The sequence below is a fragment of the Polyodon spathula genome, chromosome 4, assembly GCF_017654505.1.
Source record: "Polyodon spathula isolate WHYD16114869_AA chromosome 4, ASM1765450v1, whole genome shotgun sequence".
Classification (NCBI taxonomy): domain Eukaryota; kingdom Metazoa; phylum Chordata; class Actinopteri; order Acipenseriformes; family Polyodontidae; genus Polyodon; species Polyodon spathula.
The window spans coordinates 13,268,638-13,284,448 of NC_054537.1; the positions used below are offsets into that span (position 1 = coordinate 13,268,638).

General features: G+C 37.4%; 1 protein-coding gene across 1 annotated transcript; it reads right to left on the reverse strand.

The window, feature by feature from the left end:
• Window positions 1-470: 470 nt before the first annotated feature.
• LOC121314199 (E3 ubiquitin-protein ligase MARCHF11-like) lies at window positions 471-14,899 on the reverse strand. Its single transcript, XM_041247215.1, has 4 exons — window positions 14,010-14,899; window positions 6,519-6,674; window positions 4,574-4,766; window positions 471-1,208 (listed from the first exon to the last, which is right to left on the reverse strand). The coding sequence occupies exons 1-4, from the start codon at window positions 14,334-14,336 to the stop codon at window positions 883-885; spliced, it is 1,002 nt and encodes a 333-aa protein (XP_041103149.1). The 5' UTR covers window positions 14,337-14,899; the 3' UTR covers window positions 471-882.
• Window positions 14,900-15,811: the final 912 nt, after the last annotated feature.

Genomic DNA, 15,811 nt, shown 5'->3' on the forward strand with positions numbered 1-15,811 from the left:
TTTTTCACCCCCCCCCCCCCCTTTTTTTTTTTCACACATTGAAAGTGTTGAGTAGGTTGTGTAAATCAAAGGTAAAAAAGTCCTATTTAAATGCATCAAGATTTCAGGTTGTAACACAACAAACTGAAAATGTCCAAGGGGGGTGAATACTTCTTATAGGCACTGTATATACGTTAATATAGGGTATCTCTTATTGTATATTGTGTTATTTTGGGGGCAAGAGGACCTAAAAGCAAAGCTGAGTGCTTCCGGCTGCTCAAACTTATACAATAAGAAGACACATTACACACAGTGTATTAAATTACTATACATCACACACATGAAGATTATACTCAGGAATAGCTTTAAAATTAAACGTATTTTTTTTTTATTTTTGTAAAACATAACTTTCAGTAGTGTATGAAATGGAACTCTGGGTAGTGTACTGTCTTTACTCCATATTTGTTTTATGTTCTTGGTTAATCTTTGGTTGTCAGAATCTGATTTGTTAGTATATAGTACACACACACACACACACACACACACACACATACTTACTGTATGGGTCAGTTACAAACCTGTATGTGACAGGATGTATAAAATACTGCATATAAATGATCATGTCTGGATAAGTTTGTGATATTTGGTGTGTATCCTATAATCCTGTAAAGAACGCGCTTAACACTACGTCCCAATCATACAAAAATGTACATTCACCGTAGTCATTTTTATAAAATGTATTTGGAATTCAATGACAATATAAAAGAAATCTCTTCATATAAAATGCATTAGCTTGTATCCCTCCCCATCCCAAATGGATCCACTTGTTTAATAATGTCAAAACACACTCACTGTAAGCACTGATAAAGGCATTCATTTTTAAATGTGGTAACGGCAACATGTTCATACTGAAGTTACTCTTATCACCACCTCTCCTGAGCTGTTATCTTCAGTGTTGACTTCCTGGCTTGTCGATCTGGAACACAGGTGCAGTATGGAGTATCCACAGTGAGGTCGATGAGACCTTATTTGGGTCGGGGGGATGGAACTTCTGGGTCTGAAGCTAGTGAGGGGTAACCACAAAGTCCTGCTGGCGGAGGATTCTCCGTGGCTGTTATTTTCCTCCACGTCTGTAGTCTTATCATAGTTCTGCACGTCCCAGTGAAGATTAACAGCTCTCCATCGCTTGAATACATTGTAAACTGCAGCTCCTTCATGAATAATTAAACCTGAAAGAAATCAATAGGTCAAGTTCAGTGGCTCAGAGACAAATCAGATGTTAGTTAAGGAGGACATGAACAGAGAGAAAAACGGGGCAACTCAACGCCATGTCGCTCAAGTTCTTAATGAGTCCCAGTGTGGTATTCCATATGTGGAGTTGATACCAAACCAGTTGCAATGTCATGAGAGTTTTGATTTTATTTGGATGGTGTGGCAGTTTCTGTTGTTATCAGAGTTTAATAAATAGCTTAGGAACCTTCTTTTTGTTATGTATAGTTTCCCCACAGAATAAAATGCATATTAGCACAGTCAGGCATTCAATAAATTGCAAAGTATGGTTGCAAGTTGTGTTCCTTATTTACATTTAATACCAATACATGAGAATAATTTCAGACAAGTGACCATCTAAAATGCAACATCTCATTTTCATTGGATTTTTATTGTTCACATATCAAAGGTAAGGTAAAGAGGTTCTTGTAAACTGCCAACCGCATTACACTACCTTTGCTCTGTCCATTGTTGTAAGTATCACAGCGTTACATTTTTAGACATATTAATGACTCTTTATATTTTTTAATTACATATGCTGGTTAATAAATCAATGGAGCAATACATTTCTCAGCATTTACTCGGGAGCGTTTTCCTGGTGAAAAACAAAATGTCTTCTAGGGTCACAGTGTATCCAGATCAAGCCCCCTCCTGCTTCAGTGAAGGTTTCCTGTTCCCACAAGGCACCACTCATTTCAATTAGTGCACCAGCACTACTGCAAGAGGGAGAATAAACTGGATACACTGCAATGTAAGGATAGATTATGGGAATATGTTTTTAAAAAAATGCTGCAATATAGAAAATAACAAAGGTAAAGTAATATTTCTTGTAAAATCTGTTGAAATCAACTTCAGCCACGTGCCCCATGGACCCCTGGCCAGCTAACCTTGTCCGTCTCTGTGCTTCTGATCTTGCTCCCTCCATTATGCACACTCTCAACCTGTCCCTGGACTCGGTTCCTGCTGCCCTCAAGTTTGCCCGAGTCATGCGGGTACTCAAAAAATCCTTCCCTGACCCAGCTGATTTACCCAATCTCCCTTTTCTCTCAAAAACTCTTGAAAGGGCTGTAGCCAGTCAGCTGATGAAACATCTCACGGACAACACTCTGCTTGAATATCTACAGTCTGGTTTCCGGCCGCATCACAGTAGTGAAACTGCTCTGCTCCGGATTGTGAATGATCTCCTGCTCAATGCTGATGCTGGTGTTCCCTCTGTGCTTGTCCTCCTTGACCTAACAGCTGCTTTTGACACCATAGATCATAGCATTCTTCTTGACTGCCTTCAGAAGTATGCTGGAATCTCTGGAACCTGTCTCTCCTGGATGTCCTCTTATCCTGACACATGCAGTCTGTTTTCTATGCTGGACGCAATGGTGTTGCAAACCCAGTCACTTGTGGTGTCCCCCAAGAATCTGTTCTTGGGCCCCTTCAATATCTACATGCTTCCCTTGCATCACCTCATTCGCAACACAGCCTCATGTTTCACTCCTATGCTGACGACACCCAGCTCTAATTAAAACTTGACCCTGGTAGCCCCTCTGCCATGGTCCAGCTCTTGGCTTGCATTCAAAACATCGAAACATTGATATCTGCCAATTTTCTTCAATTGAACACTAACAAATCTGAACTCCTTCTAGTAGGATCTAAAACTCAACTTAAGTTTTGAGAAATTGAGTTTAATCTCAATATAGCTGCCGTGAAACTGTCTGCTACTGCCTTCCCCCACAATACGAAGCCTTGGTATACTTCTTGACAGCAACCTCTTCTTTGACACCCGCATCTCCTCCGTGGTCAAATCTTCCTTCTACCATCTTCGAAACATCTCCAAAGTCCATCCACCTTTCCCTCCTAGATGCGGAGATACTTTGTCATACATTTGTCTCCTCTCGACTCGACTACTGGAACTCTCTATATGGTGGTCTCCCAGCACGCACCATAAACTGACTGCAGCTAGTTCAGAATGCTGCTGCCAGGATCCTTACCAGATGTAAAAAACGTGAATACATCACCCTCCATCTTGCCCAGCTGCACTGGCTACTCTGGCCTGCTTGTTATCCCCAAGAAAAAGTGCACCACCCTTGGACAATGCTCATTTAGCTTCACGGCTCCGACTCTTTGGAACTCTCTCCCAGCTTTGGTGCGTGATGCTCCCACTGTCGCTCGCTTTAAGTCAGCTCTCAAGACCCACCTGTTATCTCCTGCTTTCCATGCTCTCTAAGCTTGATATCTGCTACTAGCTGCTGCTACTATTTCACGTATTATGTTACTATCATGTATTATGCACTTTCCACTGTATTTAATGTACTATTTCATGTATTATTCTACTGTCACGTATTATGAACTTTCCACTGTATTTAGTGTAATATTTCATGTATTATGCCACTATCATGTACTTGCCACTGTATTTAATGTATTATTGTGGCAAAGTGCCTGCCCCTGTGTGTATTTTATGTTGTGTGTTAATGTTGGTGTATAGTCATTGGTACACGGGATATAAACTGGTCTGTGTAACACAAGTGTTTAAAATGTATATTTGTATTTAGGCAAGAGGATTGCACAGCACTTCACGTGCAAGTAAAACGTAATAATATGTGAGCATGGGGAATTGCACTTTATTAATTCATATGTAATTGTACCACGACTCCAATTGAATGATTGATTAGCAATCGAGTCTTGGTACAGCTGCATAAAAGCTGCATGTTTTCACCCACTCTGGGTTGTGTGTTCAGTGAGTGGAGAATGGGATTGGAGATGGAGGTAATAAGAATAGTTAATAGTTAATAGAAACTCACCGTGTTTGTCTGTGTAGTTCGTGTGTTGGCGACGAGTGCCGTGTCCTGTTTTTGTCCTGTTTTATAATAATAAACGGCGCAGCAGCGCACCCATTTATCATTTCATCTCGCAGTATTGTGTTTCTTCTGGTCTGACGTCCCCACTACAGCCGTCTTTGTCACAATTATGCATTGTTTTTTTTTACTGTATATCGTGTATTATGCATTTGAAGTATTATGGATTTTCTTGTTACTGCATCTTGTAAAGTAATTTGTGACAGTGGTCCACTACGAAACGTGCTATATAAAATAAAGATTGATTGATTGATTGATTGTTAATACTGCAAGGGGTTTTACAACACTTTAATGCCTCTTCTAAAAGCTGACACATTCAACAACGTACTACCAGGTGCCAATTGATGTTCAAGGCCAGTCTTTCTGAAAACAGATGCGATCTATCTACAGAGTGGTATGGCTGCAGGCATTTCTAGAGGAAACCTCTGATTACAGCAAAAATGTCCATAGCAAAACTTCTCATCAACCAATATTCTTACCTATACACACTAAATCCATAAACCCATACATTCCATAGCAGATCTGAAATAGGACGTCCCTCCTTTGCCACACTGCATTAGGACTGAAAGCAGACCACAGGAGCCAAGTCACACTTGCTACCAGGAACAGGGAACCCAGGAAGACAGCAATTATCTGAACCTTCTCAACCAGGGTTATTGTGATAGCCTGCCACTGAAAAAAGAGGAAACAGTCAATAGACATCCTATGTGGCCTGCCAGAAAACGTTACATCTCTGCTGGTGTCTTGTGTGGGTGGGGAGGATAGAAACCTGGTGAGTTTTACTTACATATTTTTTCTGCAATACTACAATTGGGCATGCTGGTAAACCACCAGGTTTTACAAACATCTTGCCATTGAAACGACCATCAGGTGATCAGTGTTGAACACCACTGATGTTTTTCATTTCTATAGTTTACAATGAATGCAATAAAAACAGTACCATCACCATCTGCACTGAAGTTGATTTTCTTTTCTTTTGTTGTTCCAACCAAATCAGTTCAGTTCAATTTCAGCAAGCCAGCATTACTTAAAAGGTAAATTTTCCTGATGTGTTGAAATCAACAGTTGTCATTTCAAATTTTGTACATTGTTTTTAATAATATAGTAATGCTGGGTACTGCAGTATGGAGCGAGTGGTTTTTAAAATTTAAAAGGACAGTTCTAAAATTCTAGGCTTGTAATGTGGCATAACGACCACTGTACTCAGAACCTGGCTGGCTGAGACAAACCGTGAGGGTTGTTATATGCAATAATCCAACGTTAAAATATTTGGATACTTATACAAATGAATGTGATATGGGTTTTTAAACAAACATGCAGCAAATATGTTATATTAGTACAAATATTTAATCTCTCAACTTTCTGAAATTAATGATGTACTATACTACTTCTGTGAATACATTAACAAATGATATTTGAATCGCTCCTGGTAACAATACATATGTGGAATGTATATAGACTACGCTGTCTCAAAGGTCAGCTTTTTGATAAAATCCACTGAAGCCCAAGCTATGGTAGAATGTAAAACAGACAGCAAGGAATTATATTTTATTACAAAACTGAACGTGATTCTGGAGTGCCTCAGTTTTATAGGGGATGTTGCTTTTGGTATTTTCAGTATGTATTATTTTCAGAAATTGATTTAATTTAATAAAAATGAATTGCTCACAAGAGTGGTTATATCTATTATATTATTCCATCGTTCTACTAATGACACTGCTGAGGTAAACAGCCTGGACAGTGGTTTTCAACCCTGGAACTGAAGTACACCCAACAGTTTAGATGTTTGCTTCAGCCACAGTAAATCTTTGTTTTCCAGTACATTACAAAGCACAAAAAAACAGCCTCTTTAGCTTTAGAGGTTCTTTAAGGTTCTGTTCATCACAAGACTGCATTAAAAAAAAGAAACAAAAAACAATATTAAATAAAAATGCTCCACCGTATTCACCTGTCCCAATCATGAGTCAAGAAAAAAACAAAACAAAAAAAAACACATACTGTACATTGTGTTTGGTTCTAGACTAGAATTTGCCAAAAGTTATATTAAAAATAATATACTGCATCAAAAATGTATAATACTATTTATTCTCCAGTAGGTTATTGTTTGCTTTTCTACCAAGACTTTGGAAAGCTTAAGGCATTTCATAATAATAGCTTTGGCACCCTACCATTATCAGTTTGGTGGTCTGTGGTCATTCTTAAAAGGGCAAGTCTGTAAGTCATACTGAGGACAGTAGCCATCACCAAACACTTGGCTTAAACATGAAAACTTTAACATTTTCAGATCAATACTTTTCAAAAACAATGAGGATTGTTCTGCTCTCACGCAAGCAAGCAGCAGGGCATTTTGTTCGTTGTGCTTATGTGTTTTGGTAATATCAGGATTACAGTGGATCAAATGTGATAGAACCACACTTTGGTTACCTGACATGGTCTTTTCATTTTGATTGCGATTACTTGGTATCTGTAACAGCACAGCTCACATGTCCACGACCCCCTTTCACTGATCCATTTTAAAAGACATTGCTGATGAGTGTATCTCACCGACCCATCACAGCGGCAAGGATTCAGCAATTCTCCCTGAAGACAGAAAGACAACCAGTGAAAACAAAAAACAGACAATGTCGAGAATAAGATCATCATCAAACTATATCTTTAGAACCTCTCATTTTGCAACGGTTCCAGTTTTTGCAAACTGTAACCAGTCTCTATTGAGTGTAAATCAACCCTAACCTCAAACAATTCTGATACAGCTGTAGAAAAGGCAGCAGTTTGTTTAGGCAAATGTGTCTGCTTTTTTGCCTTTATTTGGAAACTATACACTGATTCAATGTGACCGCATAACACATATTGCCCATTTCTCAAAAAAAAAAAAAAAAAAAACCTCAATCTGTCAGTAAATGCTAGATCTGCCAAGTCTCACAATTTGGGAACAAGAACCACAGCTGCTTGATCAGAGAATAATACAAATCCCACTGCGAGGAAGAGCAGGCTCACTGTGCATTACAGACAGAAAAATACAAATCTGTCTTGAAAGCACTTACCCCTGAAATCTCAGTCTTGTAAAACTCAGCTACCTTTTTACAAATGTATTATAAATATATTGTTAGGGACAAAGCTCAAGAATTCAATTAACTGTTTTAAAGAGGGTTTATTAATGTACTCTCATTTCTCATGGTGCTGCTTAAATAAAGAGAATATCTTTAACAAAAAAAGAAAAAAACTCCTTGAAGTTTTGTGAATAGGGCCCATTATTATTTCTGCAGTTATTATACATTATACACTGTCACAGCCTTTACAACCAACCGCTCTGTGCCATTTGATATGTCATGATTCACTGCAGCTTTACATTTCTGTAGTGTATGAAATGGAAGCAGTTTAAGCTGAAAAAAGGATTCAATCACTACTGAAAACTACAGAAGTAAAAACAATATGTTTTATAATATATTTTCTTTATAAAGTAATGGTGTACAATAGCAATTATTTGTTTTTAAATGCAGTGAGGTAAACACCCCTGTCGTTTATTCAAATTCAGACTGTTTACCTAGTCCTCTGCCTTTATTCTGCCTCCCCATTTGTTTTTGGCCAGCAACCACTGCATAAGCTATAATGAACTATTTTGAGAAGGTCTCTCTTTCACCCCTCACGGTTCACCCTTCTGTACAATGTGTTCAGATGTTCAGTGAAATATAGTTGTATATTGTGGAATCTTTACTCTATTAATGGAACCTATTTTCTCTCCGACCCAAGATGTCGCCCCAACCCCACTCCCTAGATGCTCTTGGAATATAGGGAGGCAGGATTTGCATAAACCAAATTCTCATTTTCAATCAATACCAAACACTGTACCTATTTCCAAAATAATAAAACATACATAGGTATATTGAAAAATTGTTGTCCACTATTCACTAAAACAGGCTAACAAAATATTTACCAGATATATATTTGCATCCTGAGCCATTCGAAAAAAAAGGCATAACAGAACAGAAGTGATGTCAAAATGTCACAATACCACTTTCAATTCAAACACAAAATATCTCGTTTGAATTGAAAGTGGTCTCAACAACATCCACAGTAGAAAAATGTTCATTAATGAGCAACAAAATGAAAATATGTTAAAAAAAAAAAAGATGTAAATGGGAAATTAAAGACACTCCTGTCAATGACTTTCCTAAATTCAATCATTTGATAACACCTACAATTCTTTATTTTTTTTTAGGCACTTTTGACAAATCTGGCTCTGTGAAGAACAACCATCCTTCACCAACGAGAGCACCAACCAAGACAAACAAAACATCGAAACACCTTTTCCTTAAAAATACGTTATTTGTTGCAGTTCATTATCTACCCAGTTTAATTCACCGTTCCTGAATTATCAAAAATACGTTTTTATTTATGACTCTTTAATACTGACTTAATGTATGTTATTATTATTCATTAAATCGACTTGCAATTTGAACCTTAACAGCTGTTTATTGTCTTTTTTATTACAGATACTAATATCCATGTATTATAAAAAAATAATAGATGGGCTTCAGTGAGTTAAAGAAAAATAATTCCATCTCACGTTTTTGTGACAGTTTATATAATACTCGACCTAACGGTCTTGTAGTTTATGACGTCACATAAACCCTAGATGGAACCCCTGGTTTTATCAGCTCAATTAATGGGATAATTAGAATCAGGTGTTTAAATAATTAGGTAGATCTTCAGGGGTGAGTTTGGGAGGCCCCACCCTATATAAAGATCAGAAACTATGTGAGTTTGATCTTCACCATACAGGTGTGTGGAAACACATCATGTCACTATCAAAAGAAATCTCTGAGGACCTCAGAAAGACAGTTATTGATGCTCACCTGTCTAGAAAGGGTTACAAAACCATTTCTAAGGATTTAGGGCTCCACCATTCCACTATCAGACAGATGGAGAAAGTTTGACCATAGTCACTCTACCCAGGAGCGGTCGTCCTACCAAAATCTCTCCAAGAACAAACCGGAAAATCATCAACGAAGTCACAAAGAACCCCAGAGCAACATCCAAGGATCTGCAGGCCACTCTCACCTTGGCTAATGTGAATGTTCATGACTCAACTATCAGAAAAAGACTGAACAAGAATGGTGTTCATGGAAGGACTGGCAGGAGGAAACCACTGTTCTCTAAATAGAACATTGCTGCCCGTCTGAAGTTCGCCAAAGAGCACATAGATGATCCACAAGACTTCTGGAACAATGTTCTCTGGACAGTTGAGTCAAATATAGAACTTTTTGGCCTCAATGAGAAATGTTATGTTTGGCGAAAATCAAATACTGCATTTGAACAGTATCATCACAACCGTCAAACATGGTGGTGGGAGTGTGATGGTTTGGGGCTGCTTTGCTGCCTCAGGACCTGGACGGCCTGCCATCATTGACAGAACCATGAATTCTGCATTGTATCATAAGATTCTAGAGGAGAATATCAGGCCATCCGTCCGCAAGCTGAAGCTGAAGCTGAACTGAAAGTGAGTCTTGCAGCAAGACAACGATCCTAAACATATAAGCAGATCTACAAAATAATGGCAGCAGAAGAAGAAATTCTCTGTTTTGGAATGGCCTAGTGAAATTCCTGATCTAAACCCCATCGAAATGTTGTGGCAGCACCTGAAGTGAGCTGTCCATGCAAGGAAGCCCTCAAATGTCACCGAGTTGAAGCAGTTCTGTAAGGAGGAATGGGCCAAAATTCCTCAAAACCGTTGTGACAGACTGACCAACAGTTACAGGAAATGCTTAGTTGAAGTCATTGCTGCTCAAGGGGGTGCCACCAGTTACTGAATCTAAAGGTTCACATACTTTTTCACACATGGATATTGAATGCTGAATCACCTGTGGATAAATAAATGTTGAAAAAGCATCATGTTTACCTTTATCTATTATTAGGACTCAGATTAAGATTAAGGTTAAGATTTTCTAAACAAGTAGCCTATGTCCCGACCGAAGTGCTCAGTTCAACCTGTTTTACCAAAAAACTTATTCAGCTGGGTTGGTGTTCATACCAGGGTGCTTTTAAGGCAGTCAACATGTTAAGCACCCTTCATTTATGAAGGTGGAGAAGAGGCTTTTGATTGGCAATTTAAAAAAAATAAAATAGAAAAAACCTTTAATGATTCACTCCCCATGATAGGAAAAAATGTAAACAAAGGAATTTTCAGAAAACAGACTGAAACTTGATAAATAGGGGGCCAGTGCCTTCTACAGTATTGATTCATTGAATTTATGAAGCATATTATTTGAATTGATATATAAACTAGAGATATTTTAGTTTTTGCTTTTCACTGAACATGCTACTTTAAGGATGCTCTTGCCAAAACACATCTCTATCCAAAAATGCTGTCTTTGATTGGCATTTTTAGATAACCTTATGTGCAGTAATTGTCAGTCCCCAAGCAAGCACTATGCAAAAGCATCAGATACACTTGAATGAGTAGTTAATAGCCTCCAATTCCAATTACCACATCCCCTGCTTGGTTCAAAATTTTCTGTAACAGAAGTGGCATTGCTGAACACAGTTTTTTACCCTTCACACCAACCTTTGAGCATCCGAGGCACTGCCTCTGTTGCAGAAATCAGAAAATAAACACGCCATTGTTATCCTGATTTTTGTATTTTTTATTTGTCGGCTTGTTCTTCTTGTTTCTTTTTGAAAACATATAACTCCCCCCCCCCCCCCCATATACTGGAAAATATCTGGAATATAATATGCATTTTTCAAAACCCAGTCAGGAACACAGCTTTTCAAAGTGTTTGTTCTGATTTTGTCAGTGGCTGGATAGAACTGAAACATAGAACTGAGGTTGTAACCACAGACCTAAACACAATGGGGACTTTGACCCTTTACAGATATATACAGTCAGACCATTCTTTGAGAAATGTAAAACAAAAAAAATTACAATTGACACTTAAGCCTAATAAAACCCCTGCAGATTTTATTTTTATAAAATGTTTAGACTGTAATTGAGATTTTACTAAAAAATAAATCATAGGCCTACACCATTAGACTTTGGGGAAAAAGGAGTATTTATTGTATATTAACATGAAAAGATTATTATTAAAAGTAATCTTTAGTAAGAATGTTTAGAAAAATGACTATAAAACCAAATTATCAATTACTAGAAGTATTAACAGGATGCTTCATTTTATCAAACATATTATTCTCCACTTTGATGTTCTGTAATTACCTTTTCTTGTCAATGAACCACATGATCTATTATACATTGTTCCATGACTTTATTGATTAAGTAGATGCTGAGCAAAATCTCCCTTTGTAATGAAGTATCCTATTAAGACTGAAGAAAATAGATGTTCCATCCAAGTACTATTTCTCTTGGAGATCTAATGACAACAGTTTAACTTTCTCTAACACACTGAACAGTTTAGTTCAAAGTCATTAACAAACAAGGGTGTTTTATTTATCACTTGTAGTATTTCTAACATCAATCAAACTCAGTTGCAAGACAAGAGTAGTTGAATCTTAAGATAAATCCTCCAAATTCATTATCAGTGCCTGCAAAACAAACCATTTTCTTATTTATAGTCCACAAATGCAGTTTACTTTTACATAATGTCAGTGCCTTTTGTTTTAATTAAAAGTAATATCACAAATATGCAAGGCATTTTTGCAAAGAGACTGCAGTCTGCAGCTGGACAATAGAGTGGTATGTCTGCCATTCTTAGAAGTAAAGCATAGCTACCAGCTAAATATCATTTGTATACATGAAATCTGGGATGGCCAGCCAAACTAATCAATGCCTGTTATAAATAAAAGAAAGTTGCCTTACTTCACAGATCTGCGCTCATTACTTCACATAGATCAACCTGCTGATTAGTACCAATTCATATAAATATGAACATACTCCAGTTTGTTATGTATTGTGATAAATCTATATAACAAAATAAAATATACGATACAAATTAACAAGAGGACATAAAACAATGATGAAAATAATCACTCAGCCAGCTCCTTTATACTTTATAAATAGCACCTTTTATAAAACAAAACAAAACATATTGAAATAATAAATGACAGGCTCTTTGTGCTTTTTGGTACACTTATGGTGTCACAATTTTAATCAAAAAGGTTTCTCCTGTGCCATGCCAGGCCAGCCCCACTCTGTACCATTGCAGTGGAAAGAGGTTTAAGCAGTAAGATGAGACAACTGGCAGGAGTAGATTGTATTCGTATGACTGTGTCACTCTGAGTGGTTTTATTTATATTTCCGGATACATTAAAGTCTGTGTTAAGGTGCTTTTATAAGCTGCTCTTCAGTTAAAGCTGTCTGGCATAAGTATATAAAAGTATCCCTGGGGCATCACCAAAGGGGAATGAGTAAATGTTTTGTACAGATATGAAAACTGTCTGTATTTTCTATGTCCAGTTAAAACACAGAGAAATAGTTCATTTCTGCAGGACACATGTAATGAAACTGTATTGAGAACATCATAGAATACTGCAGCGTACCAACTGTAAAGACACTGTCTGAAAGCCTATATAATTAGCATAGCATGGACAGAGGGTAAAACAATGTGGCAGTGAAATAGTTAATGTTCAGTGGACACCACCTGTAATGAAAATCACAGATTAGAGTTGTTGTTTTTTTACTGTATGAAGCTAATTTCTCAAAGTGTTATTAAGTCCCTGGAACACAAAGCCACTCACACAGTTGATTCAGCCCCTTAGCGGACTCTTTCCACTTAGCATTACAGGCTTTTAGTCCTTTTATGATTTGGAATAGTACAACAAGTGAAAGGCTTCAACTGATTATCCATTGAGACAATCAGTGGAATCCAGCCAGTTAACTGCGTTCATTGCAATGGAAAATAAATGAAGAAGACACTTCAAATCAAGTTATAGGCAAATACCTTTTTAATCTTAAGAAAAAAAAAGTAAGGATAATGTCTGATCAGGAGCTACAGGATGCGATGCTGTGGTCTCAGCAGTCTACTTTGTGGACCAAAAAAAAAAAAAAAAAAAAAAAATCATATGGTGTCAGCTTCCTTGTTTAAACAGTGAATATATTTTAGTCCTGGTGTCCAAATACAGAATGTAATTCTGGACTGACTAAAATCCTGCTAATACAAATTCTCAAGCAAAAGCACAAAAGAGAACATCGGCATCCTTATAAATAAGAGGCTGAATTTCAATAGATAATAATAATAATAATAATAATAATAATAATAATAATAATAATAATAATAATAATAATAATAATAGTTTTGGGTTCTATGTTTAACGTTTGGTTTTTACAACAGCACAAACTGTAAATGTGGATATTAATATTAATCATCACGCTTTATATGGTTTCTTAAAAACATGATATATACTGTGCGTGAAGTTTTTTTTTTTTTTTTTTTTTTTAATAAATATATTTACAAAATGCCTAACCCTAACCCTATTGTTCATAACCCTAACAGTTCATTTTATTTTATTTGTTGTTGTTTTGTTTTAGTTTGGGCGATTTTGAAGTCACTCGGCTACAGCATGATGAAACATATCGCTGTGTTTTGCACATTAAGTTATATTTGACTAGATTTTGTAAATATGTTTATTTGATTATAATATATATCTCGACCTAATAATGCTTATGGATGACAAGTCCGGCAGCATTTTGTATTTTTAAACATTAGAATTAAGTGTAACATAACCTAAATATACAGTGAAGTTTGAGAATATGACGTACACATTAATCAATCTGTTATGATTCAAACAATATGAAAAATGTTATTCGTTAGTTAGGAGCTAATTAAAGTGAACGTTAAACTCTAAACGTTTAGGTGCTGTCTAAGGTACTGAAAAACTCGGCACTCTGAATACTCGACTATCAGACTCTCTGAGTGTTTCATTAAATTGTATAACAGACAATCAAAAAGAATGACAGAATACCTGCTCTACGCCTTGAAAGCAAATTCTGCAGCTTGTAGCTGGGCTGCTGTTCTCACTGCTGCAGTCAGAGTGTGATGTGTCCGCCTTACTGGGACTCTTGTCTTTCGCGTCGCCGCATCCACTGCGCCCCTCTCCCGGGTTTAGATCAACACCAAACCCTTCTCCGGCATCTTTCTCATTCTCTTGGGTAGCCCCGGTATGGTACACTCCTTTCAAACCACTAGTGCTGTGCTTTCGTATGCTACTTTGATTTGAAATTGTAACGCCTCCCTGCGGGTCTGGTTCTGTAGCGCTGCAGACCGGATCCGCCTCTGCCTCAAAACTCATATTAGTAAGAATACGGTTAAAAATTAGCAAATCCCAGGGTTGCAGAATCCTCTAGAAAAGCCTTTGAGCGTTACAGCAGTTCGTCAAAGTTAGACAAACCGTCAGTCTTGTTATTAGACGGCCGATCTCCGGGCTCATATCCAAACAGACTGCAGAGTGCAATGGAGCTCTCGCTGGAAAACAGACATCCTTGGAACGCTAGTGTCTTCACCGGGGTCGCGTTTCCAAGGAAACATGGAATTTAATAAACGCAGAAACTTTCCAAGCACGGGCACACGAGCCTGTCACACAAGATCAAAATTCTCAGACCAGCCTTCTGCTAGGTTCATATTGCTGCGAAATGGTATGAGGAAGGCAACATATTGAGCTGGGAAGCACGCATACTGGGCTGTCCGTTGGTACATTTTGCGGGAACCATCTATGAGTTCAGGGGGTTGGATTCTGGACAGCTCCCGGGACCGGTCTGCTACTGACACACTGACACTAAGGGAGTGGTGTTTTTCCGTCTGTGTGCGTGGGTGTGTGTGCAGAGGGAGAGGGAGAGGGGTAGAGAGAGAATATTAAGAAACAGAGAGAGAGAGAGAGAGAGAGAGAGAGAGAGAGAGAGAGAGATCTGTGTATGTGGTTAGGAGGGCGGGGATTTGATCTTTGATATACTTTCAAAAGCAATCTATTTAGTTTACATTATATGTATACAGAGACTGGTTAAAGGTTAAATCAAACACAGGTTGAAAAAAAATATGCATCTGGCATACTGTTATTGTTTGTGACTGACCATACTGAGCATGTCATTTCCATTAGAAAGCAAATAAAATTATAGAAATCGATATGCCTTTATAAGAAATATAGTAAATTAAAAATATCTATATAAACTAAAATATGTACAGACATTTTGAAAAAAAAAAAAACTCTTGTACGTCTTTGCATGACAAGAGGAGACTAATTATTAACATAATGTGATCCCTTCTCATCCATTTCCCAGATACATTCACTTGGAAAAAGTCTTTAAATAAACTGGGATCACAGTATTACTTCCCCTTCAATCCCATTAAAGAAACACATGTTTCAAATTGGACATTAGAGTTAAAAGTCTGGGCATCAGCTCAATGGATGTTCTACAATGTAATCACCGGGGTCAGGTAATAAATATATATATAAGAGTGGGAGACTGCTGAATCATTCACATCCATTTTGTCAGCCTCTCCCTGCAAAGATGCCAAAAGATGCATTGTTGCAGCAGGGTACAGATTGTGTTACCAGCAGGTCACTGATACCCGTGTATTCACTGTGGATATAAAGTGCGACATTAAGATTTAACAGAAACCTTTACAATAAGAGATATACATATTTCTCAGATTAAATAGTTGGTAGATATTGGAACCTTGCTCACTGTTAGCCCAGCTGCAAACTCATATGCATTTCAATGGAGTTTCATAGGATGGCATAGGAGTAGCATCTGAATAACACATGTTTTG

Bases quoted from the DNA above. Each gene is read 5' to 3' on its own strand.
- LOC121314199 (XM_041247215.1), bottom strand. From the start codon at position 14,336: ATGAGTTTTGAGGCAGAGGCGGATCCGGTCTGCAGCGCTACAGAACCA. The intron at 6,675-14,009 runs GTATTCTGTCAT...TTCTGTCTTCAG, and splicing joins GCTTTCAAGGCGTAGAGCAG to GGAGAATTGCTGAATCCTTG. The intron at 4,767-6,518 runs GTAACCAAAGTG...CTCTTTTTTCAG, and splicing joins AAATGAAAAGACCATGTCAG to TGGCAGGCTATCACAATAAC.